At 44.9% G+C, this 26,087-nt stretch overlaps 12 protein-coding genes across 12 annotated transcripts; 4 read left to right on the plus strand and 8 right to left on the minus strand.

The window, feature by feature from the left end:
* Positions 1 to 242: 242 nt before the first annotated feature.
* On the plus strand, positions 243 to 1,674 carry BBOV_IV005800 (uncharacterized protein). Its single transcript, XM_001610459.2, has 3 exons — positions 243 to 1,266; positions 1,301 to 1,401; positions 1,437 to 1,674. Exons 1-3 carry the CDS (start codon positions 363 to 365, stop codon positions 1,632 to 1,634), a joined length of 1,203 nt encoding a protein of 400 aa, XP_001610509.1. The 5' UTR covers positions 243 to 362; the 3' UTR covers positions 1,635 to 1,674.
* BBOV_IV005810 (DNA polymerase A family protein) lies at positions 1,633 to 6,973 on the minus strand. The gene is made up of 3 exons (XM_001610460.2): positions 1,972 to 6,973; positions 1,807 to 1,938; positions 1,633 to 1,771 (listed from the first exon to the last, which is right to left on the minus strand). Exons 1-3 carry the CDS (start codon positions 6,691 to 6,693, stop codon positions 1,664 to 1,666), a joined length of 4,962 nt encoding a protein of 1,653 aa, XP_001610510.2. The 5' UTR covers positions 6,694 to 6,973; the 3' UTR covers positions 1,633 to 1,663.
* Positions 6,974 to 7,464: 491 nt separating this feature from the next.
* BBOV_IV005820 (uncharacterized protein) lies at positions 7,465 to 10,135 on the plus strand. Its single transcript, XM_051767213.1, has 8 exons — positions 7,465 to 7,625; positions 7,660 to 8,268; positions 8,302 to 8,871; positions 8,906 to 9,010; positions 9,046 to 9,130; positions 9,166 to 9,390; positions 9,425 to 9,920; positions 9,954 to 10,135. The coding sequence occupies exons 1-8, from the start codon at positions 7,565 to 7,567 to the stop codon at positions 10,083 to 10,085; spliced, it is 2,283 nt and encodes a 760-aa protein (XP_051623268.1). The 5' UTR covers positions 7,465 to 7,564; the 3' UTR covers positions 10,086 to 10,135.
* A 15-nt stretch (positions 10,136 to 10,150) lies between these two features.
* On the minus strand, positions 10,151 to 11,897 carry BBOV_IV005830 (putative ATP synthase F1 beta chain). The gene has a single exon (XM_001610462.1). The coding sequence runs from the start codon at positions 11,766 to 11,768 to the stop codon at positions 10,224 to 10,226; it is 1,545 nt and encodes a 514-aa protein (XP_001610512.1). The 5' UTR covers positions 11,769 to 11,897; the 3' UTR covers positions 10,151 to 10,223.
* Positions 11,898 to 12,008: 111 nt separating this feature from the next.
* Positions 12,009 to 13,715, minus strand: BBOV_IV005840 (putative serine hydroxymethyltransferase 5). The gene is made up of 3 exons (XM_001610463.2): positions 13,455 to 13,715; positions 12,573 to 13,331; positions 12,009 to 12,536 (listed from the first exon to the last, which is right to left on the minus strand). The coding sequence occupies exons 1-3, from the start codon at positions 13,584 to 13,586 to the stop codon at positions 12,066 to 12,068; spliced, it is 1,362 nt and encodes a 453-aa protein (XP_001610513.1). The 5' UTR covers positions 13,587 to 13,715; the 3' UTR covers positions 12,009 to 12,065.
* A 53-nt stretch (positions 13,716 to 13,768) lies between these two features.
* Positions 13,769 to 15,219, minus strand: BBOV_IV005850 (MT-A70 family protein). Its single transcript, XM_001610464.2, has one exon. The coding sequence runs from the start codon at positions 15,198 to 15,200 to the stop codon at positions 13,854 to 13,856; it is 1,347 nt and encodes a 448-aa protein (XP_001610514.1). The 5' UTR covers positions 15,201 to 15,219; the 3' UTR covers positions 13,769 to 13,853.
* Positions 15,220 to 15,327: 108 nt separating this feature from the next.
* On the minus strand, positions 15,328 to 16,943 carry BBOV_IV005860 (TFIIS helical bundle-like domain family protein). Its single transcript, XM_001610465.1, has one exon. The coding sequence runs from the start codon at positions 16,914 to 16,916 to the stop codon at positions 15,402 to 15,404; it is 1,515 nt and encodes a 504-aa protein (XP_001610515.1). The 5' UTR covers positions 16,917 to 16,943; the 3' UTR covers positions 15,328 to 15,401.
* Positions 16,944 to 17,081: 138 nt separating this feature from the next.
* Positions 17,082 to 18,096, minus strand: BBOV_IV005870 (uncharacterized protein). Its single transcript, XM_001610466.2, has one exon. The coding sequence runs from the start codon at positions 18,075 to 18,077 to the stop codon at positions 17,139 to 17,141; it is 939 nt and encodes a 312-aa protein (XP_001610516.1). The 5' UTR covers positions 18,078 to 18,096; the 3' UTR covers positions 17,082 to 17,138.
* A 496-nt stretch (positions 18,097 to 18,592) lies between these two features.
* On the plus strand, positions 18,593 to 19,073 carry BBOV_IV005880 (putative ribosomal protein L35). The gene has a single exon (XM_001610467.1). The coding sequence runs from the start codon at positions 18,636 to 18,638 to the stop codon at positions 19,056 to 19,058; it is 423 nt and encodes a 140-aa protein (XP_001610517.1). The 5' UTR covers positions 18,593 to 18,635; the 3' UTR covers positions 19,059 to 19,073.
* Positions 19,074 to 19,083: 10 nt separating this feature from the next.
* Positions 19,084 to 21,773, minus strand: BBOV_IV005890 (Coatomer WD associated region family protein). The gene has a single exon (XM_001610468.2). The coding sequence runs from the start codon at positions 21,752 to 21,754 to the stop codon at positions 19,133 to 19,135; it is 2,622 nt and encodes an 873-aa protein (XP_001610518.1). The 5' UTR covers positions 21,755 to 21,773; the 3' UTR covers positions 19,084 to 19,132.
* Positions 21,774 to 21,875: 102 nt separating this feature from the next.
* BBOV_IV005900 (uncharacterized protein) lies at positions 21,876 to 22,932 on the minus strand. Its single transcript, XM_001610469.2, has 4 exons — positions 22,774 to 22,932; positions 22,466 to 22,672; positions 22,211 to 22,321; positions 21,876 to 22,114 (listed from the first exon to the last, which is right to left on the minus strand). The coding sequence occupies exons 1-4, from the start codon at positions 22,834 to 22,836 to the stop codon at positions 21,923 to 21,925; spliced, it is 573 nt and encodes a 190-aa protein (XP_001610519.1). The 5' UTR covers positions 22,837 to 22,932; the 3' UTR covers positions 21,876 to 21,922.
* BBOV_IV005910 (RNB domain family protein) lies at positions 22,880 to 26,029 on the plus strand. Its single transcript, XM_001610470.2, has one exon. It carries the CDS (start codon positions 23,040 to 23,042, stop codon positions 25,989 to 25,991), a length of 2,952 nt encoding a protein of 983 aa, XP_001610520.1. The 5' UTR covers positions 22,880 to 23,039; the 3' UTR covers positions 25,992 to 26,029.
* The last annotated feature ends 58 nt before the right edge of the window (positions 26,030 to 26,087 follow it).

Genomic DNA, 26,087 nt, shown 5'->3' on the forward strand with positions numbered 1-26,087 from the left:
GTATCCGTGTCATGGGCGCTTACGGTTAGCAGCTTGTTTGAACTCGATTTTATATTTACACTGGGTTAAACAGGCCAATATTAATACACATACAGGTGTTTCTGTCCATTTGTTAATACAATAGCTGATTTGGGCCTAGTTTATAAATATTATAGCGTTATTCAATGCACATTTGCCAGTAATCACGTCGGGACATCTTATGTGTATAGTTGTAGATCATAAGGGCGTATATCACGCCACATTACTATTTAAGTCACAAAAACCACAAGGTTTTTAATTGGTATGTATGGCACTTTTGATTAGTCACTACTGTTTTATTTTAATCTATTGTGTATGGACTACAATGTGATTTTTGTTTAACGATGACGGGGACCAAGCTACCATGGAATTGGTGGAGAAAGAAGCGTTTAGAAGACATTTTGGATGTACTAAAGGGTAATGTAAACCCTCTTACCGGAACTCGACTTAGTAGGAGAGTGGAAGCTCCCTCTGCGGATATCATAAATTTGGGGGATACAATCACATCGAATGGGTCTCCATATCGCACAGAAAATGGCAGTGACATGCCAAGTAAACCGTTGAACTTTGTTGACCATCCTAATTCGAATGAGATGGACCTATTCGGCAATCAGGAGAGTAACCGTGATCTTGATATGTTTGCTGGATACAATGGTTCAAACATTGATGCTTCAAGTAATAGGGTGGCTGATAATCGGCTACCTAATTCTCTATGGCCAACGGTAGCTACGTGTAATAACAATGAAGATATGATAACGTTTGACACTGGAGTTGCTCCCAAGGATGATATGGACTCTCTTTTTGATTTGGAACCATTAAATAAGCCTAAATCGCAAGCTGATTACGAATCATGTTTTTTACAGGATCCGCCTGGTATGAAATCTACATTTAATTTTGACCACCTTATCGCAACACCCAAAGTGGTGGACACAGTGGTAACAATGGATGAGATTGACCAATTGGTCTATCAGACTGGAGAACCGGCTAAAGGCGCAACTGCAACTTCACTTGACGCAGATAAAACCGATCTACTCCTAGATTCGGCATTTTCGGGTCCTACAAACAAGGAACCAATCCAGGTCCACCCATTCTCTTCACCGTATGATCCTTTCTTAATCCAGTCGAGCCAACATGATGAAAATGACAATGAAGATTTTACTTTACTTTTAGAGGAGTCATTTCGTGATATGGGATGGCGTGGTAGTTCTGGGTCACCTAATGCTTCTGCCAGTAACAAGGCCCTGATAAGTATGTTAGATTTTGGGTTGTATATTTATTGCAGGCGAGCAGCAACGAGAGATAGCCGAGCAGCTACAGCAGTGGGCCTACAACGACTCGGGTGAGCTCAAAGACGTTCGCGCCTTGCTATTTACTTTGGGGAAGGTAGGCTCTGGAATAACTGTATCTAATGTTTACAGGTTTTGTGGGCGGATGCCAAGTGGGCACCTGTAGACATTAGCATATGCACGGCACCGAAGGAAGCTGTGAAACCTCATTACCACAAAGCTCTGCTCATATGCCACCCCGACAAGCACACGAGGTCGGATTGGCAAACGTTATTGAAGGCACAGTTACTAACCCAAGCACTGCATGAGGCTTGGTCATATTTAGTGTAAATAAACGGACTACATTAAGTTGTACATTATTACTTCTCTGCCCAGCTGTCGCCTATAGAACCCATTGCCTTGCACGGTACATATCGAAGGAACTTATTTCCAGCTGTTTCCATGGTCTCGATTAGTACTTCCAGTGCCTGGCGCATGTTATGTAAAACCAGCACCAACTTACCTTATTAGCGTTCGATTCTGGTACCTCAAGTATTATTTCATCGTGAATACACAGTATCATTTTACCAGATATATCAGCAACGCGGTCGACTAATAGCGCCATTGCCTCTTTGGTAATATCTGCCGAGGTTCCCTATGGATGATGGAAATGAAGAGTACTACTTACCTGAACGGGGTAATTAAGCGACCTGGTAAATGAAAACTGGTCGAAAACGGATAACCTGTTACTTAGCGTACGTACAGATATTGGTTTCGCAGCTTTCATGCGTTCGTGCCATGCTGTAATACCGCTATAACTCTTGAAAAACGAGTCGTAAATTTCACGAGCAGCAGGTACGCTCAGTACTACACCATAGCAGCTTTCGGCATAGTTACGGAATCCTGCTAATGACATTCCGAAAATAAGGCCAAAATTGACGGCTTTGGCTAATTGACGTTCTTCTTTAGTCACTTCTGATATTGGTTTGTTCTTGACTAAGCTGGCTGTTAGTGAATGTAAATCTTCACCGCTATTATATGCTTCTATCATACGACGATCTTCAGCTATATCAGCTGCAATTCTCAGCTCTATCTGGGAGAAATCGGCAATTACTAGCTTGTTTCCCTTGTCAGCAATGAAGCATTCTCTGAATCTACTATCACGTGGAATCTGCTGTAAATTTGGATTATCACAACTGAAGCGCCCACTTTCCGCACCTATTTGGTTGATGTTAGGGTATATGCGGCCTGTAGCAGAGTCTATATGGTTAGGTATCTTTTCTGTAAACGCTGTCACTGCCTTATTAGTCTTGCGATATTCACGTAGCGCCTGGATAGCTGGATGGTATGTATTACGGGATAAAGTGCGTTCAGAAGTGTCCTGTATAAGCCCACGCCTGGTTTTATCCATGACCTTCTGTTGCTGCAATGCCTGTAAGATCTGCCTCTGGGAGTTGTAGTTGAAATTGGGGTTACTCGATACTCCCAAGGTATCGCCAAGATGCTTCATTGCCGTTTCATTTTCCTTATCCAGAGCTGCTTGCAACGACTTGAGTTTATCCAGGTCAACCTTTATTCCATTTTGTTCCATTTGGCATACGGCCAAGACACATTTGTTTTCGATATCAGCTATCATGTCCAGACGCTCTGCTTTTAATTTTTCCTGGAGTATGAAGTACAGCGGGAGCAATACTGCGGTATCTCTTGAGGCATATATCACTTGTTCTTCAAACAATGGATCCAGGGTCCAATCTGAGAATTGCTGTGACTTGTCCAGTACTATATTAAGGTAGCGTTCCGCCACGTGTCCTAGCTTGCAACTCCAGTTAAAACGAGTTGCACTTAACAATTTAGCTGCAATCATTGTATCGAAAATCGGCCCCTTTACATTAAAACCGTTGTGCGATAGGAAGTTAATATCAAACTTGCCGTTGTGAAGTACTTTAACTGCTTGGGAACCCAGTAGCTTAACAAGCCAAGTACATTCTTTTAACGTTGGCACTGGTACTTTGAACACATCTATAACAACTGACGGCTGGTCTGGAGTTGATATTTGCAAGAGCCGTATACGATCCTCTCGGTGGTTGAGCCCAGTAGTCTCTATATCCAGTGTACACAACTTGGTATGCTCGAACAGTGGCGCCAGGGACTCGAGCGATTCAGGATTATTAACGAATATAAGCCCCCTGGACAATAACTCATCAGGTCCACCTTCCAGATTATATACAGGCAACGTAATGGTGCCTAGGGGTAAAGATCCTGTAACGTTCATAAGTGCCTTTTGGCCTGTGCGACGCAATACTCTTTGGCGGTATTCACCCAAGTTATCGTATATCTGAACCTCGGTATCCTTGAGACACAACAATGGTGCCACAGTCGATACTGCGAATGCGTGATTGCTCTTGTTTGTAGTTTCCGTGGCACTTGATTCCGCGGACACTACACTCGACGGGGGTACGTGTAGCTTTATTTTGTCGTATATATCACATTTAACTATACCTTTACCCGCCGTTTTTATCATATCACTTAGGCCATTCACTTTAATGAACTCACGATACTCCTTGATTGACGATTGCCGCGTTACAGTTACTCCTCGCATGGTTATTCTTTCTAGGTTGGGGTCTGTATTATCCGGGGCTGATGGCGCCACATAGTCTCCACTTAATGCAAAACCTTCCTTAGTTTCTTCCAAGTCAGAATCGTGGACGAATCCTGATTGGTTCCGATCTTCATCCATGACGCTATTTAGGCGATACGTCGACATGGGCCGTACTGACTGCGCTACAGTCGCTGTAATTGCAGGTTCTTTAAGGAATGAACCCGTTCCATGGGCGAATACTACAGTCTTTTCGGGTAGATCAACACTCCGTTTCGTTATAGCACTACGACGCGGTGCGGGTGGCCGTATTTTATCAAATGCTTTAACAGTTTCAACTTCTGTATCGTTGGTTGCATTTGATTGTAATACGAATTCAGACACCTTCAGTTCCTCAGCGGTTAAGCTTACTGGGTCGAATCTGAATGTAACACGTCCCAGGTTACCGGCAAATCGGTTTTTCCTGACGTCTATGCTACGATTTTCTCCCAAGACACTCTGGAGTATAAGTACATTATCAGCTTCTTGGGTTGACTTTACGGATCCGAAGACACTGGATAGACCAAGTGCAGTTCCATCAGCTTCCTTACGTGGATGTACTACCAAAGATACGTGAACGTTTTTTTGTGTAGCGAATCTACGGAACTTTTCAATGGCTTTATTTTGTATTTCCCATACTTCACCAGCACGGGTATTTTGACCACTTAACATGAATTGTAAATTGTCAATTATGATATGCCTTACGTCGTGTACATAGACTGCATAGTCCATTGCGTCGATAACTTGGTCTATAGAAGTTGACCCGTGAAACTTCATGAATCTCAGCGGCAGTTCTGCAAACTTGTCGGCGTAGTAATTAAAGTCCTCTAAGGACGACTCCAAGTTACGCCCACTGAATTGCCTTAACATGGTCTTCGCCAATCGTACGTTGTTTATTTCGAAGGACCCCCAAAGTGTACTTACGCCTTGCATACAGTAGTCAAGCGAGAGCTGGGACAAGATGGTTGTCTTGCCGGAACCCGTGGCTCCCGTCCATACACTCAACTCGCCTCGTCGGTGACCTTTAAGCAGCTGTGACAATCCCGGCATCGTTATAGAGGCTATGCCCGACGTAGCTCCGGGGTTAGACAACTCCTCAAAAACGTTTTGCCTAATGTCGTTAAAGTTGAGTATCTGTGAGTGCGACATTGGCGTGGCCGAGTCAATGTATGCACTAATATCCAGTCCGCGTAGATATACATCATTGGCATCTTTGGGTATCCCCCTGGAATCCGATCCTTTGGGACGTTCGTGTATATCGCGTACAACACGCGTACGCTGTATCCCCAATTTATTCGCGAAGTGTTCCACACCACCTTGGCCTGCTGAATCAAAATCCATCCATAGGTATATATGCTCCAGATGCTCTAAACGGGGTAGTAGCGCCACTGGCAATGAGTTGGAACCGTTAGGCAACGACACTGCGACACGACCGGTAACTTGGTTTACTATCATTGCGTCAAACTCACCCTCCGTGATTACAATGGATTTCGGACCCGATGCATTCTCCGATTCCTCGCAACGTAGCAAATGCTCACCGAACATGCCCCAAGAACTTCCTCGTGGTATTAGTCGCATACGTGACTTGTCCTGGATAGACCTTATTTTAATACGGTTAACACATAGCTGACTGCCTCGATCACCTGATTTAGCCATTAACCATGGAAACACGACACATAATTCGGAGTCACCTTTTCCAACACCGTAATTGAAGCTAAATTCACCTGCTCCCACACGGTATCGTTTTATGGTTTCTATTGTTATTCCACGAGTGTCAGTTAGGTAATCCAATACCGGCTTATACTTGGGCAAGAATAAGTTAGCTTCGTATTGTGCTATATCAGTTATCGTTAGTGGCGGTTCTGGTTTCAATACTGGACCGAATGGATTAGCATTGAACGACGGATTCATCGCTTCTTCTATCATACCGCCAGGAAGGTCACCCATGGCCGCCTTGAAGTCGTATAGGCTGCCCTTGTAGCCACAGCGATGGCAGTAAGAATTGCCTGAGTTCTTGAATATCTCATGCTTGTACAAATTATCGCTCTTGTACTTGTGCGGAGGGCAGAAAGGGCAGAATTTGAGGGTTAACTTTATGGGAGTTTCCACATACTCTATACGCTTACGTCGTAGGTAGTCTATAATATCGCCGGTTACAATACGATAGTGATGCGATACGAACGTGGAATAGTCGCCTATACCGGGATAGGTTGCAGTCTGCGTGGCGTTGGTACCACCATGATCCATGTGACCATACGAATGAGGCCCATTGTATCCCTCACTGTAGGCATATGTATGGCTGACGGTAACTTTATGATTCGTATCCAGGAACACATCGTGGTTAATGTACTCCCGGGATTGAACAGATCTAAGTGGCTTGTTTGTCCCGATGAAACACAAAGGATTATCAAGTCTCCTTATGGGTGATACATTCGAGACGTGATTAGGTAAAGATCCACGAATGAATGGCCCGCGGTTTCGTCCCCAACGGCTAAATATACTTGGCATCGCTATATCCAAGGTCTGTGTAGCTCCATCGTGGCTCAATGTCCCGTAAGGTGGTGCCATAGCACTACGCATACGGTTGACGCCAAAACGATGCATGGCTACGTGACCAGGGGATAATGAAGTGCCATATGTAGCCCCGTGAACCATATACGCCGTGCATAAGATAGACACGAGGTTCCATAATAACGCCAATAGCTGCCGTGTGATACACGACATGCTAAGGAATCTTGTTACTTCATGTCGCCGAATAACACGAGCGTTAACCATTACAAAAACCTATCATCCTAGATTAGACGCTGTAGACATAATAGGATCCAATGATAAACGTGCAACGACAGCGTAGTATCAACATGTGGTTTTAGTTGTTACAGGTTGAACAATTCCAAGGTATATATACAAGATATCACGATAATTTCATCACAGATTCGGTAGACATCATTACAATGTCCAGTAAACATGGGATTATATCGTGTTAGAGTATATTAACAATACAGTTGACTACGTTTCGATACTATAGAATGGTTAGAATATGAAGACAATGGTATCTTGTTAATTTAGGGCGCATGAATTAAGATTCCATGGGGAGCGCGTCGGCCATAACAAAGGTGATATATGGTTTATGTTATCCCGGTTAATTAGAATTCAAGTATAGAATTTAAATGCCGTAACTACATATAAATTTCTACCCAGCGAGAACAGCTAATGTATAGGTTGGCTTTAAAGGTCAACATCAATTTCTAGACAGCGCTATCAATAGACTCTACACTGGAAGCCTTTATGGCTATCGTTAGTTTAATTGGAATCTAGTTATTGTATCTAGTATTCGTTAATCACTATGTTTGGCTACATCACTCTGTAACGCAATGAACAGACAAGCATGGCCTCCAGCACACTGATGACCGCGTTGAAGACCAGTGATATCAAAATGATACCATACATACTCTAGATTATGGGTATAACAGCAATTCTATATATCCTTTAGACACGGGGGTACTTAGAATCATATACACATTTAAGGCATACTGCTACCTGATAAATACAACACATTAATACTTAGTCATCTACACAGGGTGGTGTGTACTTTTTACTGATTACACAATTGTCTTTAATTCGTTCCCTGTCCTGAACATCTTAAATAATGGCACCTGTTAAGCGGAAGAACGACCAAGATGACGACGAACGGTTTAAGACTAAACGGGGTATGTTGTTTTTGTTGGTATTGAACCCATACAGTCAAATCGCGAAAGCAGATGAGAAAGGCAGAGCGGAAGAAGGAAAAGCAAAGGCACCATCAGAATATGCTACGTTGGAAGGAACGCAATAGGAAGTCAGCCAAAGCAAAGAAAGACTCCGATGCACCATCGGAGGACATTGAACCGAAGAAAGGGAGCCGTGGTGCTAGATATGAAGAGATAGAGCCACCCATTGACGAACCTGAGGAGCTAACGGATGAGCAACGGGAAATTGAGTACCTGGAAAAGCGCCTGTTAAAAAATAAAAAAGGAGCCTCCAAAGGTGACGTATTCCAAACATTGCGCAAGGAGTTTATCAATGATGGTTTTGATGATGATTTATTGGACTTCCTTTCGGAGATTAACCACATGGCGGAGAAGAGCAAATTGAAATCTAAAAGAAAATCTACAACCGCGGCAGCTTCTAATGACAACGGTGCTGAAGAGGGTATATCTGATACCGAGGAGGATGATGCTGATGAGGAGGTGGACTCTGTATATGGTGACGAAGAAGAGGAATCTGGTAGTTATACTTCTGACGATGAAGATGTTGTACCTGAACCTGTAAAGAAACGGGTTAGATTCAATTTATCAAATAACCAGGGTGACGGTGGGTATATCTATCTTATGTCATATTTTGTAGACGATAAGCCAGTAGTTAAACAAGCGGAACCTAGGGAACTAGACCTTAATTCGTTAGCGAACATGAAGAAAAAGCAAATGGGTCTCATTAATAGGATATCGGAGGGTAACTTCATCGTGGTGGTTCGGGAAGTTATTAACATATACAACAAGGTGATGACAAGTGGCAAGGACCAGACAAGAACGCTGGATGCCCTCATAGAGAACATATGCGAGTGCACTGTGAAGTCGATTATTGAAAATGAAAACAGTGTAATCAGCTTGGTTGCCATCCATACAGCTCTTATATGTGCCCTTTGCAATACGGTTGGCATCAACGTGGGTTACGTTTATTGCCACAAGCTTCTGAATACACTGGGCGGATCCTTGCCAATCCTATTTAGGAATAAGGACACCAAGCAATTGCTGGACACTAAGCTAAAAGCTAGGAACACGGTCATGTCATTCTCGGTTATATCCGAGCTTGAGATGCTGGATTGTGAAATAATCTTCCACATTATAAAAATCATGACAGCAAAGGAAATTACTGAACACATTGCGCAGGTGCTGATGTTACTATTGCGGTATACTGGTGAGTAACAACACAAGTTTTGTATGATCTTCAGGCCACAAAATGAGAAGTGAGCATGCTGAGTCCTTTCAAAAGGTCATGGACCACTTTCACAAGATGCTGGAGGACTATAAATCATCGCATGGAGACATAACACAGAGTATGTATGGTTTTGGTACCGTTCATTTCATTCAGCACGGCTGAGGTTTTTTCAACAAGAGATTGACGCATTTAAGATATCAAAGGAGCGCAAGCCCGTGGAGACATTCGACTTCCTGAAGTATGTGATGCATAGTTGATATCATGTACAAACAGGAACATTATAAAGGGCGAGTTCAGGTACCAGGGCGGTGGCCGAAATCCACAAATTGACTATAAGACATTACTCCAATTTAGTCAAGCTTACACTGGCAACACTGGTTCGTATGCAATATTGAAGAAACTCGATTGTGATGCTATTTCAATGCTAAATAGCGGCATTGAGGGTGACGATGACCCAAACTCCACTGACGCTCTATTGCAGAAGGCAACTGCTTTGAGGTACGGTTACAAAATTTGGTTACGACTCCTTCAGATTATACTCCAACTGTCAAAAGTCAACCTTTATAGCTATCATGGGTGCGCTGAACCCTCAACACGCGGTTGAGCGCATAATGCAAATTGGTATCAAGTCTGCCCAGTATACCGAGGTTGTGTATACCATCGTCCACTGTCTAATGAGTGAGAATGCATACAACCCCTATTATTCCGAGGTTGGCAAACTCCTATCGCGGATGCCTTCCACTACTGGCAAGCGGTTCACCAGGGCTAACGTCTGCACTATGATTTCCGCAATAGAGCATCTCCATGAAAAACGACCTCAAAAGTGTACCCATGCAGGCCTATACTTTGGCGTTATGGTAATATCAAGGGTACTGGAAATACGGCTACTTCGTTTCCTTAAGAAGGAGCATATGGAAAGTGCTTCTATAGAGTCGTTTCTATCAGGCCTCTTTCTTGCCTTGGTGACGGAAACACCTCAAGACACTGAAGAGCATGTAATTGAGGACCTGCTGAAGTTACAAAGTGAGGTAGGTGATATGTATGTCTATTAACATCTTCAGGAAATATTCGAAGCCCTATCTGAAGCTTGGTCTGAATACTTGGACAGTCACTGTGCCAAGAAGGTATCCAAACTCAAATGCAGTCGGGTTATACTAGAGGCCTGTAGGCGCATATTTACTACTCAAGACTGAGCAATGCTATATGGCAGCTATTCTAAGGTCACTGATATAAATGTAGTACTTTCTATATGCAGTGTACGTCAACCCTTTGGTATTGAAACATTCAAGTTTTTAGTTACACTTTTTTTAGTGAACCACTGTCCGCTATATTCACTTGGTCTTTGACATTTCTGCAGCCTTTTCCTTTGCTTCTTGCAGACCACCAACCATGTAGAACGCCATTTCGGGCATATCGTCACACTCACCTTCCAAGATTTCCTTGACACCGCTGATGGTATCCTGTAGTTCAACGAACCTCCCAGGCTTGCCGGTGAACACCTCAGCCACTTGGAACGGCTGAGACAGGAAACGCTGTACCTTACGGGCGCGTGCTACAACGAACTTGTCCTGCTCAGACAGCTCGTCCATACCCAGAATGGCAATGATATCCTGCAGTGATTTGTAGTCCTGTAAAATTTTCTGTACACCACGTGCGGCATCGTACTGTTCCTGTCCTACAATGTTGGCCGACAGCATACGTGACGTTGAGTCAAGCGGGTCGACCGCAGGGTAAATACCCAACTCCGCAATTGAACGAGAAAGCACTGTAGTGGCATCCAAGTGCGAGAAAGTGGTAGCTGGAGCGGGATCAGTGATATCATCGGCTGGGACGTATACTGCCTGGACTGATGTAATCGAACCCTTGTTGGTTGTAGTAATGCGTTCCTGGAGTGCTCCGAGATCAGTGGCCAATGTAGGTTGATAACCCACGGCGGATGGAATTCTTCCTAACAGCGCACTCACTTCGGAACCGGCCTGGGTGAAACGGTAGATGTTATCGATGAAGAGTAGCACATCCTGCCCCTCTTCATCACGGAAATACTCGGCAACGGTCAATCCCGTGAGTGCAACACGGGCTCTAGCACCTGGTGGTTCGTTCATTTGTCCGTACACCAAAGCAGCTTTAGAGCCCGAGAAGTCAAATGTTCCGTCTTCCAGTTGACGGCGCTTGATGACACCCGTTTCCATCATTTCATGGTACAGTTCGTTACCTTCCCTCGTACGTTCACCAACACCAGCGAACACGGAGAACCCACCGTGTTTCTTGGCGACATTGTTGATCAATTCCATAATCAGGACCGTTTTACCTACACCGGCACCTCCGAACAAACCAATTTTACCTCCCTTGGCATAGGGTGCCAACAAATCAACCACTTTGATACCCGTGATCAGCAAGGCTTCATCTGTACGTTGGTCACTGAACGACACGGCTTCACGGTGGATCGACAACCGCTTGGAATCCGGGATGGGACCGCAACCATCAAGAGGGTCACCGGTAACGTTCATGATACGACCCAGGGTGGATTCCCCTACTGGGATTGTGATTGGGTTACCACTGTCTACAACTTCCTGACCGCGCGTAAGACCTTCGGTTGCACTCATTGCGATCGTGCGTGCAACACCGTTACCGAGGTGTTGAGCTACTTCCAGGCTAAGACGTCCTTCCGGTGTGTCAACCCATAATGCATTCAATATAGGCGGTGGCGTTCCATCGAATTTGACATCCACGATAGCGCCGATAACCTGGGATATGCTCCCTTTCTGTAGGTGGCTGGAGGTCGTGGCGTTGCCGGAAAAACGGCGGGTGGGATGCAATACCGAGCGGTGTAGGCAACGGCCTATACTACCGCTGATACTACGAAATAAGGCACACATTATGCTTGGTACAATATGTGAGTATCAGTATAAACAACAGAGGGACACTACACCAGCACACACCGCATGCCGAAATTGCAACGACAAAACGGATCTGTGCCCCTAAATTATGTTGTAAAAGGCGATTCAATAGCCTAACAAGCTGTAAAACAGCAGAGACATGGCGGCAAACGAGCAACACGTGAGTTATATGGGGAATCACACAGGTGAACTATATAGACACATAAGAAGTACATGATAGAAGTAGCTTGACTCTAGGTTAATGCAGCGTACTTACGCGAGCCACCGATACTACACTTAGCTAATGATAGGGAACTGACGAATCCAATCGACAACCTTCTTGCGCAGCGCGGCGATACGTTCGTTACCTTCGGCGCCGCGCTTAAAGTCCTCGTGGTTTTCTCCATGTGATTCCTGGATTGATTGTGTAATCTTCACGGCCTCCAGTAACGCTTCGGCGATGAACGCCATGTCCTCTGGGACAGCTCCTCTGGCTACTATCATAGCAGTTCCCAAACGCAATCCAGACGGGTTCATGGCACTGACATCTCCGGGTACGGTGCTCTTGCTTACAGTTACATTAATTGCGTTGCAAATGTGCTCCGCCTTGTTACCGTTTACTCCAAAAGGCTTCAGGTTAATTACAACCGTGTGGTTGTCAGTACCACCGGTCACAACTAGGAATCCACGTGACTCACACTCGATAGCAAGCCTACGGGCGTTCTCCACGATGTTCTTGGCATAGACCTTCCATTCTGGCGACATTACCTGAGCGGAGTTGCATAGACTACTGTAGAAACATACCGTCTTTAGTTGAACAGCGAGTGACGCTATGGCGTTGTTGTGTGGTCCTCCCTGCACCGTCGGGAACACTGCGTTGTTAATTTTGTCCTCGATGGTGGGATCAATCTTCTTGTTAAAGAAGATCATTCCTGCACGCGGTCCTTTCAAGGTCTTATGGGTCGTAGTGGTGACCACGTGGCAATACTCAAACGGACTTGGGTGTGCTTCCCCAGCAATTAAACCGGCAATGTGTGCTATGTCGGCCATGAGATATGCTCCAACCTTGTCAGCTATTTCACGGCAGCGTTTGTAATCCCAGTAGCGGCTGTAGCACGAGGCTCCGGCTATAATCAGCTTGGGGCAATATGCCTTTGCCAGGCGCTCCATATCGTCATAATCCAGCAATCCAGTTTCCTTGTTAACGTCATACTGCAGGCTGGTGTAGAATACAGCGGTGGCAGATATTTTCTTCTGACCAACGTAGAATCCGTGGGTCAGGTGCCCCCCGGAGGCTAGTCGCAAGCCCATAATCTTGTCATGTGGTTGCAGCAGACCCATGTAAACCTCGAGATTTGCTGGACTACCGGATAATGGCTGTACATTTACACCCCATTCATCCGGATTCAAATTGAATGCCCTTAATGCCCTGCTTATACAAAGGCGTTCCAATTTGTCAACAACATCGCAACCACCGTAGTAACGCCTCCCGGGGTAACCTTCCGAATACTTGTTTGTGAAAACAGATCCCAGTGCTTCAAGAACAGCGGTGCTTACCATATTCTGAGCAACGGTGCATAATGTTACCAACAATGTAGTATGTAAACATATAGAGGCTGTACTCTTAGTAGACTACTTAAAAGAGCACATAAACTGGCTAGAGTTGTCCAAGGAGCGTGAACGTACCTCTGATGCAATCAAGTCGATGGAGTCGCGCTGCCTTTCACGTTCTTCTTGGAGAATCTCGTAGATTTCCGGGTCAGCCTGCTGCAGCGGCATGCTATCGGTAGAAATTGCAAGTTTCCTGGTAGTAGCCATCGTGTGTAATCGAGTGGAAGGTCGATTAGACAAGGGATAGTGGCACAAGAATGCCGGTAAAAGGTAGAGTTTCCGCGTTGTTTACAGATAGACAGAACTACAATCGTAGTTCTACTATGTATATTCCTGTTTAAATATTATATTATGTTACACATGTCACTTTTTGGTAACAAAAACAGAGCGATGGGGCAGTAGAGAAGCATTATACCATGTGTGTTACTAAAAAAGGTATTCACAGTGGATCAACTCTTTGCAATAGGTACTACATTACACCATGTTATCGCGTGATTCAGCTGCTTCCTTCCCTGTTAGCTTTGCAGGTGATTTGGGCCTCAGGTTTTCAATTTCCTCTGAAGTGCCCATCAAGCGGCCGCCACGGTGGTCCTGTACTTGGGGCCAGCATCCATTTCCACTGGTCCACTTGAGCAATTCATCGGCGTTGTAGTTGGTACTGGTTACTGCAGGTCCTACGGTGACCCATCCGTTACGAATGCTATCGTCGCTGCCAAACAACTCTAATTTCCGCCTACCCAGGCAAAAGCGGTCGATTATGTCAAATATTTCTTGCGGCTTGGTGTTTTTTTTGGTAAGGTATCGATCCATTTGCATCTGGATATCTTCGTTATCGTTTATGCGCAGGTTCAGCTCCATCTCTAGACTTTCACGTGGGTCACGTTCCTCTGCTATTATCACATCGGTATCCAGGTTGGAGTGCACAAAGTAATCATCTTCGTTACGGCGTATGGGTCCTCGCAATCCAACTAAGCATCGTTCAGTAGTTTTGTGAAGCAGCCCCTGGTGTTCTCCGGGGGCATTGTTGCGCATTTTGAATGCGCTGTCCGCGTTTGTGTTACTCCAAGTAGCGTTAGTCTTTAGCCAGCAAATATCTTCGCACTTTCTGAAGCCCCAATGGCGCAACGCCGCACGGGCATCGTCCAGTGAGTAGTAATCACACCATATAAAGCAGAAGGACATAGCGTCGACTATTTTGTCGACTGGAACGTGTTCTATTAAATCGTCCAGTGTCCAACCAAAATTTTGTTTCAACGCTTTCATGCGCGGTGTACGCCAGGGCGGGTTGATGAGAACCACGTCGAATAAGACGCGTAGACTATCAAAGTCAAATGTGCGCAGATCGGCGCTTATATACCTCGCTGGAGTTGCACGCTTGGTTATTATTTCACGTTTAAGGTTTGATAATCGGTCAAGCTTCGGGTATTCGCCAAAGCGCTTACCTTCACCAACGTCTCGAACAAAATTTTGCGGTCGTTCTCCAGTGTCAACAAACCTCTGGTTGTAATCGTTTTGTACACGTTCTCTACCACGTGTTGCTATGAACGACCTTTTATCAGCTCTTTTGTTGTCTGTCCTAGTATCCGATTCAGCAGTAGTTGCTCCTGCATCCATACCACGACGCATTCCGTTATCACCCTTGCGTCGTGATCTCACTCGTTTCTTATTTGCATTCGGGGCACCTTGCATTAGGATCGCGGGAGGAAATGGTCCGTTCATTGGAAACGGAGGAAGCACTCCTCCGGGCATCATGTTCATAACCATGGGATTAAACGGCATTGCTGCCTTGGCATCGCTATCCTTCTTGCTATGATCTGTCATTTTTGCGATATTACGAAATATATTATCGGCCATACCCACGATGACTCTCGCGGCCTACACACTATGCTGGGATAAAGACAACAGAAAATAACCACTATATCATTACAGCTATTTAGTTCCGAATATATAGCGTTTATCGTTATTAACTAATAATGACGATATATCGCTCAATGGCGTTTTTTTAACGTAGAAACATGTTTTCTACTTCCAGGGGGGGATGTTATCACCGCTACCGGAAACACCATTACGAGACTTAGGGACCTCGGGCTCCGAAGTCTGTCCAACCAAGCTAGGGGTGGCGGTATTAGTAGTCATAGAGGGGGCGGGAACCACATTCGTATGCGTAAAGTTATTGCTTGAAATAGTTAACCCAGTTTTGTCACCACTTATGCGAATTGGTGGCTGTGTACTACGTGGAGGCATGGTTGAACCTGCCTCAGCAGCGTTGACTTGCGGTTTAAAGCTCTTAAAAAAGTTCATCAACGATTGAAGTTCCTTACGACTCTCACCAGCCTGGTCACCCTCGGCCGCAGGCTTGCTGTCAGTAGCTACTTTCAGGGGGACAGCCTGTACCGGGGTTTCAGCCGCTACACGACTGGGGGCGTTACCATCTTCTCCCTCCTGGGCACGGGATACCTTGAATAGACTGTTACGTTGCGCTTCCTTCATGGCAATTTTACGTTTCTTTTCCTTCTCACGCTGCTCTACCATGCTGTCCAGTATGTTTAGAACAAATGAACCGGGTGGTTGCGCAGCGCGTCGTGCAGCAGGCACTGGTGATTTATCATCCGAGTGAGGTTGAGCTGACTGTTCGGATGAAGGTTGCTTCCTCAGCTGCCGTCGAGGATCAGCGTCTACCCGCGCTGGTTGTGAAGCATCTCTGATTGCCTTCCACTTCTTTATTAAGTCAGTAGCCTTAAGTTTCACCTGGTCGCTCTCACATTCATAGTCTAGACCAAGCTTTGCATTCTTGCCACCTGTTGCGATACCGTTTATGGGAATGCCGATTCGAGATGACTGCAACACTGGGAATGAGATGTCCAACTTATTGAGAAGGGCCAGTGCCTTTAGCAGGTAGTTGGTACTGGATCTTATTTTCCCATTCAATGCCAGGTAATCCAATGTTGATCTCAGATAAACGACGCCGCGTAAACGGATGAAGTTATCCAATGCTGCTGGGAACGCTTGAAGTAAGATATCGAGAAGACATGTGTTGGCAAATTCATCACGCATATAATAGTGGCATGCCCATATAAAATTGCTCATAACCACAAAAGAATTGAGCGCGATAGCATTCTCACGCGCTGTGTAGTAATATCGCTGGAAATACCTGTTCTTCGACACGTCGTGGGCGGGCGTTGAGTCGCCGCGTAGACCGTAGTATAATATTGAAGATGTACTTAAATATGATTCCACATGTTCAGAGGTTATGTGCGGGGACTGACGGGTCATAAAGTAACGATGAAGGCTTTCACCGATAGATGGGCACATGGAAAAACGTGCCGCGTGCACGCAACGCCATTCATTCTGGTACCATGAATTCAGGTTATTTAATATTTCCTCACTGAGGCCGTCTACCTTGGATAGAGTAGCTACACGAGATAAAATGCGATCGGACAATGGACGTAATCTTATTTGCGTTATTGATGCTCCAGCAGCCTCAGGAACATTGGAAGGCTCAGGTGAGTCCGCTGCCTTAGGACTGTCATCTGGCATTTTGGACGCACAAATGACAATCCACTAAACATTGAGGACGTCAAACGGTAGACTAATTCAGAGACGTATGCCATCCAGACCCCATTATGCACATTATTGTCAATATCTAGCTATGGAATCCAGATAATTAGTTACAACTATACTACAGCCTTCTGTAGTCAAATGTGTAATACCAGGTATAGATATGTTACAGTTTTAACTATTGGTTGTACTCGTGGATGTCTATGTGTAGTCAACAAGCACTCTGCTTGGACGCCATTTACCCGTGGTTATCTTGTGCTTGATAGCTTTCTTTGCATCTCCAAAAGCCTTCTTAATGTGCTCGACGCCTAGCTTGGCGGTATTCTTCACAACTTTACCTGCCTTTTTGATTTTTGCCCATGCTCCGTTCTCATGGTTACCAAATGGGCGGCGTAAGAACCCTGGCACAATCTTCTTTAGATTCTCGGGTATTGCTGTATTACCTGTTTCTAGATATGATGGGTTTGTCATGCTACCGTCCGAATTTGCGTCCATATATTCTCCGGTATCCCTATTGACAGCTGCGGGTTCTTCTGTTTCCACGTTATCGCGGTAGCTGTTGTCATAGGATGGCATCATAGTATCTTCTTCCATGTTCTGATCACGGTTGGTGTTTGGCGTTTCGAGTTCCATCCTGTCACTTATAACGCGAGGGTTAGGCTGTTGCTCAATGTCCATTTGGTAGTTTGGGTTCAATTCTTGCTGGGATGTGGTGGAGTATATATGGTACGATATGTTACCATCTGCACGATTTCCTTTTGATTCAGACACTCTGGCATGCCCCTTAGTTTCCAGCGATATGCTTATGGGTGTTATTTGTACAACAGTGCTTTCGTCATCGGGTTCATTGTCATCTTCATCGTTTAGGTGTGAGTTTAGGTTTGACATTTTAATCAGGTTGTCGGCCATTTTCTCTTCATCTTGTTCCTCGGCGACAGCTGCAATTGGGTACCCGGTGAATCCAACGTTCTCAGCCTCTATAGATTCGCTCATAAGTGGTTGACTGAGTGGGCGGTTGCCCAGCCTGTCCATTGCAACGCTTTCTACATTAGAAAACAGTGTGGCCAATGCCACAAGGAGACTACACAGGCCCATCCACCCTCCATGTGATGGAGGTCTTACACTTTGATTAACGTTCATTTTATACGTTATGGATATATAACTAAAGTGTATATTGAATAACTATGTAAAATAGTTATTCTATATTAATCTATCGGCGTGCCAAAGTTCAGCTATATACCAGTTTGAATATGGAAACTAAATTTTACGATAGGTTGATATAGATACCAAAATGTAAATGAAAAATGATGGACCATTTATGTTATGTTCAATGTGTCTGAACTGATTCGTTGGCACTATGGCGTGATAATAATCATGTATGTACACTTATAGGCCCTAATGACTCAGTGCTGATTCAAATTCGTTATTATACAATGCCAAAAAAATAAAAAGTGCCACTAAATGCAAGTACACTTGATCCGAGGGACACATTTGGTGTATAATGCGTTTCTAAGCGCTATGAATAGTATTATCTAGGATCCCAAATAGCTATTGAATCGCTCGTGTGTATCTATTACTGCACAACACACATAGCCCCAAGGGATTCCATGTTATAAGGTCCAACCTTCTACACACATACAACAATGGAACGCTAGTGAACTGAAAATAACCCAATGCACACCTATATAGAGCACGGTGATGCGAAGTCTTTTTATATTTTGGACGGTTTCCATCTTCGCATATGAGGATTACCGAGCGACGTCAGTTGCAGCCATTCGTGTTAATGATGGCTCCATAATACATACTAAACAAGCTTTTATAGGTATCAGTACTACATTTCCAGTTGTCTATAGACTCCATATCGCTCCTTTATTCGCCCGGAGGGCGCATAAACTCAAGCTTACGGCTGGTGGCAAATTTAGAATCAAGCCAAAAACCAACAAGGCGGTGTCTAAACGCTTCAAGATAACTGCAACGGGAAAGCTAATCTACAAGCGTGCGGGTAAAAGCCATTTACAGAGGAAGAAGACTCACGGTGCCAAGCGGCGGTTAAAACGCTCCGTGCAGCTGAAGAACCCGAGACTCATACGCAAAATACTCAGCGTATTACATAACAGATGATTTAATTTTGGTACAGATTGATTTATGCGTGGCACCTAGATACACTTTGTATAAATTATATAGTCACTATATAGTTATATCCCCGCTGACCAGTCGGACGCAATGGCACTCCTATCTATTGGCGTTTCACTGCGCAGCAAATTGACATACACAGCTTCTTTCAGTTTGGGGTATTCCTTGGCCTGCGGGAAGCCTGTGGCCAGTCTCTCTGATAGCAACTTTTCAATTTCAAGGGCATCTTGATCTACTGTAGGTTCTTCTAGGGCGGGTAGATTTGGGTTGTATGCATTGTTCCACTTTTCATAGGATGCCTTTAATGCCGACGGCTTGTACGTACGTGCCATTATGCAAGCTTCGCTATGCCGACCCGTACGGTGCAGGAGGTCTATGCACTCTGGTATATTGTTCAGTATATAGTGGCACGTGAATGCAATGTTGGCCACTCCCTCTTTGGTTGCGATTTCTGCTATTTTTGCAATACCATCACGGTTTCCTGAGGTGATGTAAATCAGCATACAGGACGAGTAGTCTCCGCAGTTCATTAGGCACTCCACTGCGGTATCGTAGTCGTTGGTATCCAGGCAGTGTGTGCCAAGGCGCTTCCATTTCGAGCGCAGCACATCGTCACGTGACCTATCAGATTGCTGCGCCTGCAATTCATGTAGTATCCTAAGGCAGTCCTTGACGTTACCCAGCTTTAGGTGCAGCTCGAAGTGGCGTTCCGGTTCAACTGACGACCGCAGTGCTAATTTGTATTCACCTACGGATTCCAGGAATTCACTAGCACGTTCCCTCATGGCCGGTTCGAAGCTTGATATGATATCATCCAGCTCCTGGTCATCTTCGTATTCAACTCCCTGCTCCGCGGCCTCTATCTTGAAACTAACGAATGAGTGGAATCGCAGATAGTCGATAGGCAGGGGGTATGCAACCACATCGTCCTGGCATAGGTACAGCATACCGCTTTGGGCCGAGTGGCCTATCATGTGCAGTGGTCGATCCAGGTAGTGGAATATTTCACTTGTACCAGCAGTCCAGAAATTCAGGTGAAGGCCTGCTGTTGTGTATATAAACGTGTCTAATGCCCAGGTAGCGCTGTTAACCCGTTCCATGATTTCGCCGTCTAGCTCGAAAGCTGAGGCTACCCCGTTGGATGCATCGTATTCCTGATTATCTATTGCAGCTGACAGTTCGTCGCTGTTGTACTTGAGGATGTAGCAGTTGCCAGTGCAACCCAAGGCCACCTTGGTACCGCTGGCGTTCCACCAGATATCGAACACACCGGCCTCAATGGTACGAACCAGGTACCAAGTCTTCCAGTCGTAGAACATAACACTGTTATTAGACGTCACACCCAATAGGTGGCCGCCGTGGATACTTGTTACGGGGACATCAGGCCTGATAGTAGTCACTGGGTTGAAGTCCTGGTGTATAGTGATTTCATGACCGTCCCAGGTGGCATAATCTCCATCGAATGACCACACTAGCTGCATGGCCTTGCCAAATGTCTTTGAGCGCATTCCCTGTGCCGTGTATATAACATATTCAGACTCGCCGCACAGACAGATGAAACGACCGTTAGGATGATGCGATATTGATTGCGGGTAGAATTCGCAATGGCCAATGTTGCGGAAGTCCAGGGATAACGGCTTGCCAATACTATCATCGTCGGGTATAGGCGCCGATCCTAGATTGCAGCTCATAATGTCGAACATGTTTACCATGATAAGTTTGTTGCCATGCATTGAAACCAAGGGTTTGTCCCTGCCGAAGTGCAACACCATTGCCACATCGTCCGTTCCTAGGGCCATATGCGTTGAATCGCAGGCAATGCTCCATATACTACCGACTGAGTAGTTGACACTGGACTTCAGCTTGTACAATGTGCTGTGCCACGTGTTTACATTCCCGTCTTCACCCGCTGTTATGATTAAGGGCAGCCGGGGGTGGTGGAGCACGCATGTCACTGGCTGCGTGTGCTGTCGGAGCACCTGGAGACATAGCTTAGTTTGGTAATCCCATACGCGTATAGTGGTGTCCTCGCTACCAGATATGATGTACGGGTTAGACATCACAGTTGAGAAGTCTATGGTTTTTACACCACTCGTATGTCCCTTCAGGGTAAAGAATGGTTTCGGGGAAGCTTGGGCCGAGTGGCGCCTGTCTAGCAAGTCTGTAGAAACACCCCAAAACTTGATTGTATGGTCCAGGGAGCACGATGCAAATGTATATATATCTTTGGGGCTCCATTTACCCATCATTACGTAGTGTTGATGCCCCTCGAAGACGCATATGCGCTCCCAGTTATGCTCTACATCCCATAACGATATTGTCATATCATCTGAGCAGCTGATAACATATGGAAGCGTAGGGTGAACATCCATGTATCTTATGAAATCCGTGTGTCCTTCCACGGCAGCCACTCGTTCTAACGAGTTGTAGTTGTATACAAAAATGCACATTTCATCTCCCGCCGCTATAAGCCATTGTTTGCGTGCGATGAATTTACAGCAACGAATTGGACTGTCACAGATATCGATGCGTTTTACCAGCGTCTGCTTTTTGATATTGTGTATCGTACAGCTTCCGCTGTACAGTCCAGAGAGTATCCATGGTTCTGATGTGTGGAAATCGACACATTTAACCTTTTCTTTGATAATCTCCAGTTTTTTGAATAAACCCATTTGGAGCGCCATTTTGTCAACTGCAAAATGTACGCAACATTAATATAGTGATATTGGTTCCCGGCATAGTTATGGTTACCCGTCGTGTGCCTGGGGGATGGGCTATCATTAAGTTACCCTGGGTTCGACCACGTAATATATTATATAGGTTATAAATATGTGTAATTAAGGTTGGCCATATTACTGAGTTAGGCGTCCTATGTTGCGATTTGAGAGGGAGCTTCCAATGACCCTCGAAGCGTTTAGCATATCTCCAATGTCTAGGGCGTACTCGTCTGCTACTTTGCTTATTAAGTTGTCCACTTCATTCTGTGGAGCCAAATGAGCGTTGACTGAGTTCATTGTCATATCTCCATATGCTTCCGACACATCCTATTACCAGTGTTAATCAGTTAAAATTGCTAAGCACGACCGTATACTCTGTACCTTGGCGTATAAACCGGCCCAGAGACTTATTGCATAACTTACTAGATCATCAAATATCTTTTCCAATTCTTGCATTAGGTTTGTGTTGCCGTTAGATTTATATTTCGTCATTTTGCTCAGTCTAGGGAGCGCTTCTTTCAACTGTTCATTAAGCTGAGAATTGGTGTGTTTATGGTTACGAGGTATTCGTTTAGTTTTTGTAATAAGCCAATGATCACGAGTTTGTATGATAGCCAGCATAGAGCATACCACAAATCGTAACAAAGTACACCATTATATAACTACCATATAACATACCGCATTTGTACGTTCAGCAGATTCCACCTGGCTGCGCAATATCTCTAGCTTGCTATGGTACTGCAAGTAGCGCAATGCTTCATTATGCTTCCTAATGGCATTACCTGCATGTATACGTGCAGCTTCCATATTTCCCTTTTCTAGAGAACGCTTTACTTTTTCCTTTTCATTCACTTCTTCACGCTCACATTGTGATTGGAGCTTCAGCTACAGAGTATGAAGTAATGCAATACCTGGAGGTATATGCACACACACATTATGGATAATATTCAATATAATCTATATTAACACAATGCAACTTTACATACCGCTTCCCTAGCTTGGAGTCTAAGGTCTAAACTCGTAGGCATTGAAGACTGGTTTATACCCATTGTTACAATTATAACACGAATACCAACTAACTAGTGTACTATATTATTAAACCTAAACATCATATGGACTACTGGATTATAGAATTAATCTGAATAGAAGAGGATAGTGTCAGACGACACCTGGTAATACCACACAACCAATTTGCAAAATCCCAAAGATTCCATGTTTTAATATTCTGGTACTAAGCTATTTCTGGCATATTATGCTGCTGGGCTCAGGTACTGCCAGGGCTTTTTTCAATGTGTACGCTAACTATCTACTATACGCTAGACGCAGGTGTATATATAGAGACAATGGGCTAAGGGATGTGCTACTCATTAGATACGTACCGTTTGCATCAAGTTATGTGCATAATAGACGGAATGAGGAGCATTTAGGGCTAGCTGTGCATTCGGAGGATGGTAGTGATATTAGACAAGTGTTATCTAGGCCAACCCAGGACCAGAAGCTCGTTAAATCAGTTAAGGACACCGACATTGCTTATGAACCATATTGGGATGACGCTAGAATCCATGATCTAGAAACCGAGAGGCCGGATTTAGTAGTTCGGGGTACAGTGGTAATTCCTGCTTTCGCCACTACTGAGGCTAAAGTCGTTATAAACCCAACCTATAATCGCACAGACTCTGCGGAAGATGCAGATTCCAGTGATTCGGCAAGTACCGTTGCTAGTATTGGTGAATATGACACTATATCTCGCGAGTCACCATGCAGTGATCTAGGCCTTAGTCCCCAATCATCTGGGAGGGTGACCAAAAAACATCCATGTACCAATAGAAAACGGAAGCTGACAGATGTTAATCATGACTCCGACCCCAATGTTGCCTCGAGCAATCCCGAAGTGCGTATATTCGGGTTCCTTTCTAGGAACCGTGCATTTCACGGGGACGAGGTGGTTGCATTACGTCAGCGCCGTTTAAGGAACACTACAACAGATAGCTATCGTTCGCTTGGCATTGCTAATGAATGCCGGGTTATCGCAGTTACTAAAAGGTCTCCTTCACTGGACAATTTCGTTGTGGTGATAGATGAGGATGCAATTAGCAAGTCATCGGGAGGCTGTTTTAAATGCCAGCCTCAGGATACTCGTTGGCCGGCTTTCAATGTTAATCTTGAATGTCTATCTCCCGAGATCCAAGCTCACTTGAGTCGTTTGCCTAAGAATGCGAAATATTTTGGTTTAATGCGATTCATTAGTTGGGATGAGAATGACATAGAGCCGAGTGGTGTGATTACTAGGGTTATTGGTGACGTTACAGAGCCTTACTCCAGGATGTACTCCCTGATGGTATTTCGTGGCCTTAACCCCAATGGCTTCTCTGATGAAGTATTACGTAACCTGGACGACCTTATACAGCAAGCGGAGCTAACCAAATACGACAATAGGCACGACCGTCGTGATCTCACTGTTATCACTATAGACCCCCAAGATGCCAAGGATTTGGACGATGCCTTATCCGTGGAAACTAGATGTCTAGATGGTAAATATGTATACACTGTTGGTGTACACATCGCCGATGTCAGCCACTATGTCACTGAGGGTTCCCTGGTGGACCTGGATGCCCGGGAAAGGGCCACCTCGGTATACCTAGAGCACCAGGTATTTCCTATGTTGCCTCAGATGTTGAGTGAGAAATTGTGTTCCCTTCTTCCAGGTAGTGAGAAGCTATGTTTTTCCATGTTTGCTGACCTTTCGGAGGACCCAACTGGCGGTGAGCTTGTTGGTAACAATTTATACATATCGAATCAAACGTTCCAACTCACTCGCATTGTGAGTGACAGCCGGTTAAGTTACCAAACTGCCAAGGAGATTATTTATCGACGGTTGGAGGACTGCGACTTGGGTATTTCATCAGATTTGTCAACAATGGATATCCCAACGTTCCACCAAAGGTTAATTGATCTAGAGTTACCTAATTCATCAAGTACCAGTAAAAACTCCATATGGCCTCCGTTGGTTATACTTTATTATTTGTCAAGGAAACTGAGGGACTACAGGTTGAGGCACCGTGGCGCTGTAACTGTGGACACCACTGGTAGTTACAAGTGCCATATCCCCAATATTGAGAGTGGAGCCGATATACTCCGCATCGAGCACGTGCCAAAGGAGAGCCACGAGCTGGTTGAGGAGATGATGCTACTTGCCAATACTCAGGCGGCTCAACTTCTTTCTAAGAGCTTTGACCGTTACTTTCTCAGGGTCCACGAGAACACATCCAAGGCTATAAAGCAGTTGATTTCATCAATGATGCCTCCTGAGTTGAAGCAGCTTATTAATCCCGATGTTTTGCAGATACCGGAGGTTTTACGCAAGTGCGCTCACCATATGGAGCCCACTGCATTCCAATCTTTGAGCTTTGCCGCTTTACAGCAGTTCAAGGAGGCTGTATATTCCCCTATTAACAAGGACGTTACATCATCCATGTCAGTTACAGGTCATTGGGGCCTAGCTTTGCCTATGTACCTTCATTTTACCTCTCCAATTCGGCGTTATTCTGACTTGTACACCCATCGCATGTTGAAATCGGTTATTAGCAACACTCATTGCGAGCAATCGTTGAAGGTGCTGGACGACATTTGTAAACAGTGCAACTTGCAGAAGCGCAGGGCCTTCGATGCCCAAAAGGAGTATAAGAATTTTGCCTTTAATCAATATCTTAAATGGGCATGTGCGGATGAGAACAGGCCCAAGTTGTTAGAGGGCAATCGTGAATTCTTGGCCAAAGCGTTTAACGGCAAGGGCGCAGACCTTTGGGGGATGCTTTACCATGATGCCTGCGTGTTCTCTATTGTATGTAACTACGGCCAGGATGAGGTTCATCACAACAAGACTAGCATTGTATTCTACATCCCGCTTCTCAATGAGCAGCGTAGTTTAAGTTGTGAGACTCTTTGTTTAGAGCCCGTTCAGGTAGTGATTGACGGCGAGAAGGTTGACATTGAGGACTCAACCAAGCAAAGCTGCATTGTTGATAATTACCACAAGGAGATCCAGCACAATGCTGAGCGCGAGAAGCATGGTAGTGGCATGGTACAATCCCTGAAGGTTCGAAGGGACGGGAACATAATCACATTATCGCATTTTCAGAAAGTCACTGTAGTGCTCATTCCCGGTTCAGTCATGTGGTCACTAAGACTTGCTAATGATGCTTAGTAACAATAGAGTGTTACATTCAGTATAACTATGTAGTATGAATGGGTTCTATTGATATCAAGAGAGTTTCATTCCTAGATTGAGTTGTGGGACCGA

Source organism: Babesia bovis (genome assembly GCF_000165395.2).
Source record: "Babesia bovis T2Bo chromosome 4 map unlocalized Chr4_1, whole genome shotgun sequence".
Classification (NCBI taxonomy): Eukaryota; Apicomplexa; class Aconoidasida; order Piroplasmida; family Babesiidae; genus Babesia; species Babesia bovis.

What these genes read in the sequence shown, in the direction of transcription:
- BBOV_IV005810 (XM_001610460.2), bottom strand. Translation starts at nt 6,693, where the DNA reads ATGGTTAACGCTCGTGTTATTCGGCGACATGAAGTAACAAGATTCCTT. An exon ending in CGCTTAATTACCCCGTTCAG is followed by an intron (nt 1,939 to 1,971) that starts GTAAGTAGTACT and finishes CATCATCCATAG; the next exon opens with GGAACCTCGGCAGATATTAC. An exon ending in CAGAATCGAACGCTAATAAG is followed by an intron (nt 1,772 to 1,806) that starts GTAAGTTGGTGC and finishes AACATGCGCCAG; the next exon opens with GCACTGGAAGTACTAATCGA.
- BBOV_IV005850 (XM_001610464.2), bottom strand. Translation starts at nt 15,200, where the DNA reads ATGACAGATCATAGCAAGAAGGATAGCGATGCCAAGGCAGCAATGCCG.
- BBOV_IV005830 (XM_001610462.1), bottom strand. Translation starts at nt 11,768, where the DNA reads ATGTGTGCCTTATTTCGTAGTATCAGCGGTAGTATAGGCCGTTGCCTA.
- BBOV_IV005870 (XM_001610466.2), bottom strand. Translation starts at nt 18,077, where the DNA reads ATGAACGTTAATCAAAGTGTAAGACCTCCATCACATGGAGGGTGGATG.
- BBOV_IV005880 (XM_001610467.1), top strand. Translation starts at nt 18,636, where the DNA reads ATGCGAAGTCTTTTTATATTTTGGACGGTTTCCATCTTCGCATATGAG.
- BBOV_IV005820 (XM_051767213.1), top strand. Translation starts at nt 7,565, where the DNA reads ATGGCACCTGTTAAGCGGAAGAACGACCAAGATGACGACGAACGGTTT. An exon ending in GTTACTATTGCGGTATACTG is followed by an intron (nt 8,872 to 8,905) that starts GTGAGTAACAAC and finishes TATGATCTTCAG; the next exon opens with GCCACAAAATGAGAAGTGAG. An exon ending in CAGAAGGCAACTGCTTTGAG is followed by an intron (nt 9,391 to 9,424) that starts GTACGGTTACAA and finishes CGACTCCTTCAG; the next exon opens with ATTATACTCCAACTGTCAAA.
- BBOV_IV005840 (XM_001610463.2), bottom strand. Translation starts at nt 13,586, where the DNA reads ATGGCTACTACCAGGAAACTTGCAATTTCTACCGATAGCATGCCGCTG. An exon ending in TCGACTTGATTGCATCAGAG is followed by an intron (nt 13,332 to 13,454) that starts GTACGTTCACGC and finishes ACCGTTGCTCAG; the next exon opens with AATATGGTAAGCACCGCTGT. An exon ending in TCGCTGTTCAACTAAAGACG is followed by an intron (nt 12,537 to 12,572) that starts GTATGTTTCTAC and finishes AACTCCGCTCAG; the next exon opens with GTAATGTCGCCAGAATGGAA.
- BBOV_IV005890 (XM_001610468.2), bottom strand. Translation starts at nt 21,754, where the DNA reads ATGGCGCTCCAAATGGGTTTATTCAAAAAACTGGAGATTATCAAAGAA.
- BBOV_IV005910 (XM_001610470.2), top strand. Translation starts at nt 23,040, where the DNA reads ATGCTGCTGGGCTCAGGTACTGCCAGGGCTTTTTTCAATGTGTACGCT.
- BBOV_IV005860 (XM_001610465.1), bottom strand. Translation starts at nt 16,916, where the DNA reads ATGCCAGATGACAGTCCTAAGGCAGCGGACTCACCTGAGCCTTCCAAT.
- BBOV_IV005800 (XM_001610459.2), top strand. Translation starts at nt 363, where the DNA reads ATGACGGGGACCAAGCTACCATGGAATTGGTGGAGAAAGAAGCGTTTA. An exon ending in CAGTAACAAGGCCCTGATAA is followed by an intron (nt 1,267 to 1,300) that starts GTATGTTAGATT and finishes TATTTATTGCAG; the next exon opens with GCGAGCAGCAACGAGAGATA. An exon ending in TGCTATTTACTTTGGGGAAG is followed by an intron (nt 1,402 to 1,436) that starts GTAGGCTCTGGA and finishes TAATGTTTACAG; the next exon opens with GTTTTGTGGGCGGATGCCAA.
- BBOV_IV005900 (XM_001610469.2), bottom strand. Translation starts at nt 22,836, where the DNA reads ATGGGTATAAACCAGTCTTCAATGCCTACGAGTTTAGACCTTAGACTC. An exon ending in CTGCTGAACGTACAAATGCG is followed by an intron (nt 22,322 to 22,465) that starts GTATGTTATATG and finishes ACCAATTCTCAG; the next exon opens with CTTAATGAACAGTTGAAAGA. An exon ending in AAAAGATATTTGATGATCTA is followed by an intron (nt 22,115 to 22,210) that starts GTAAGTTATGCA and finishes CACTGGTAATAG; the next exon opens with GATGTGTCGGAAGCATATGG.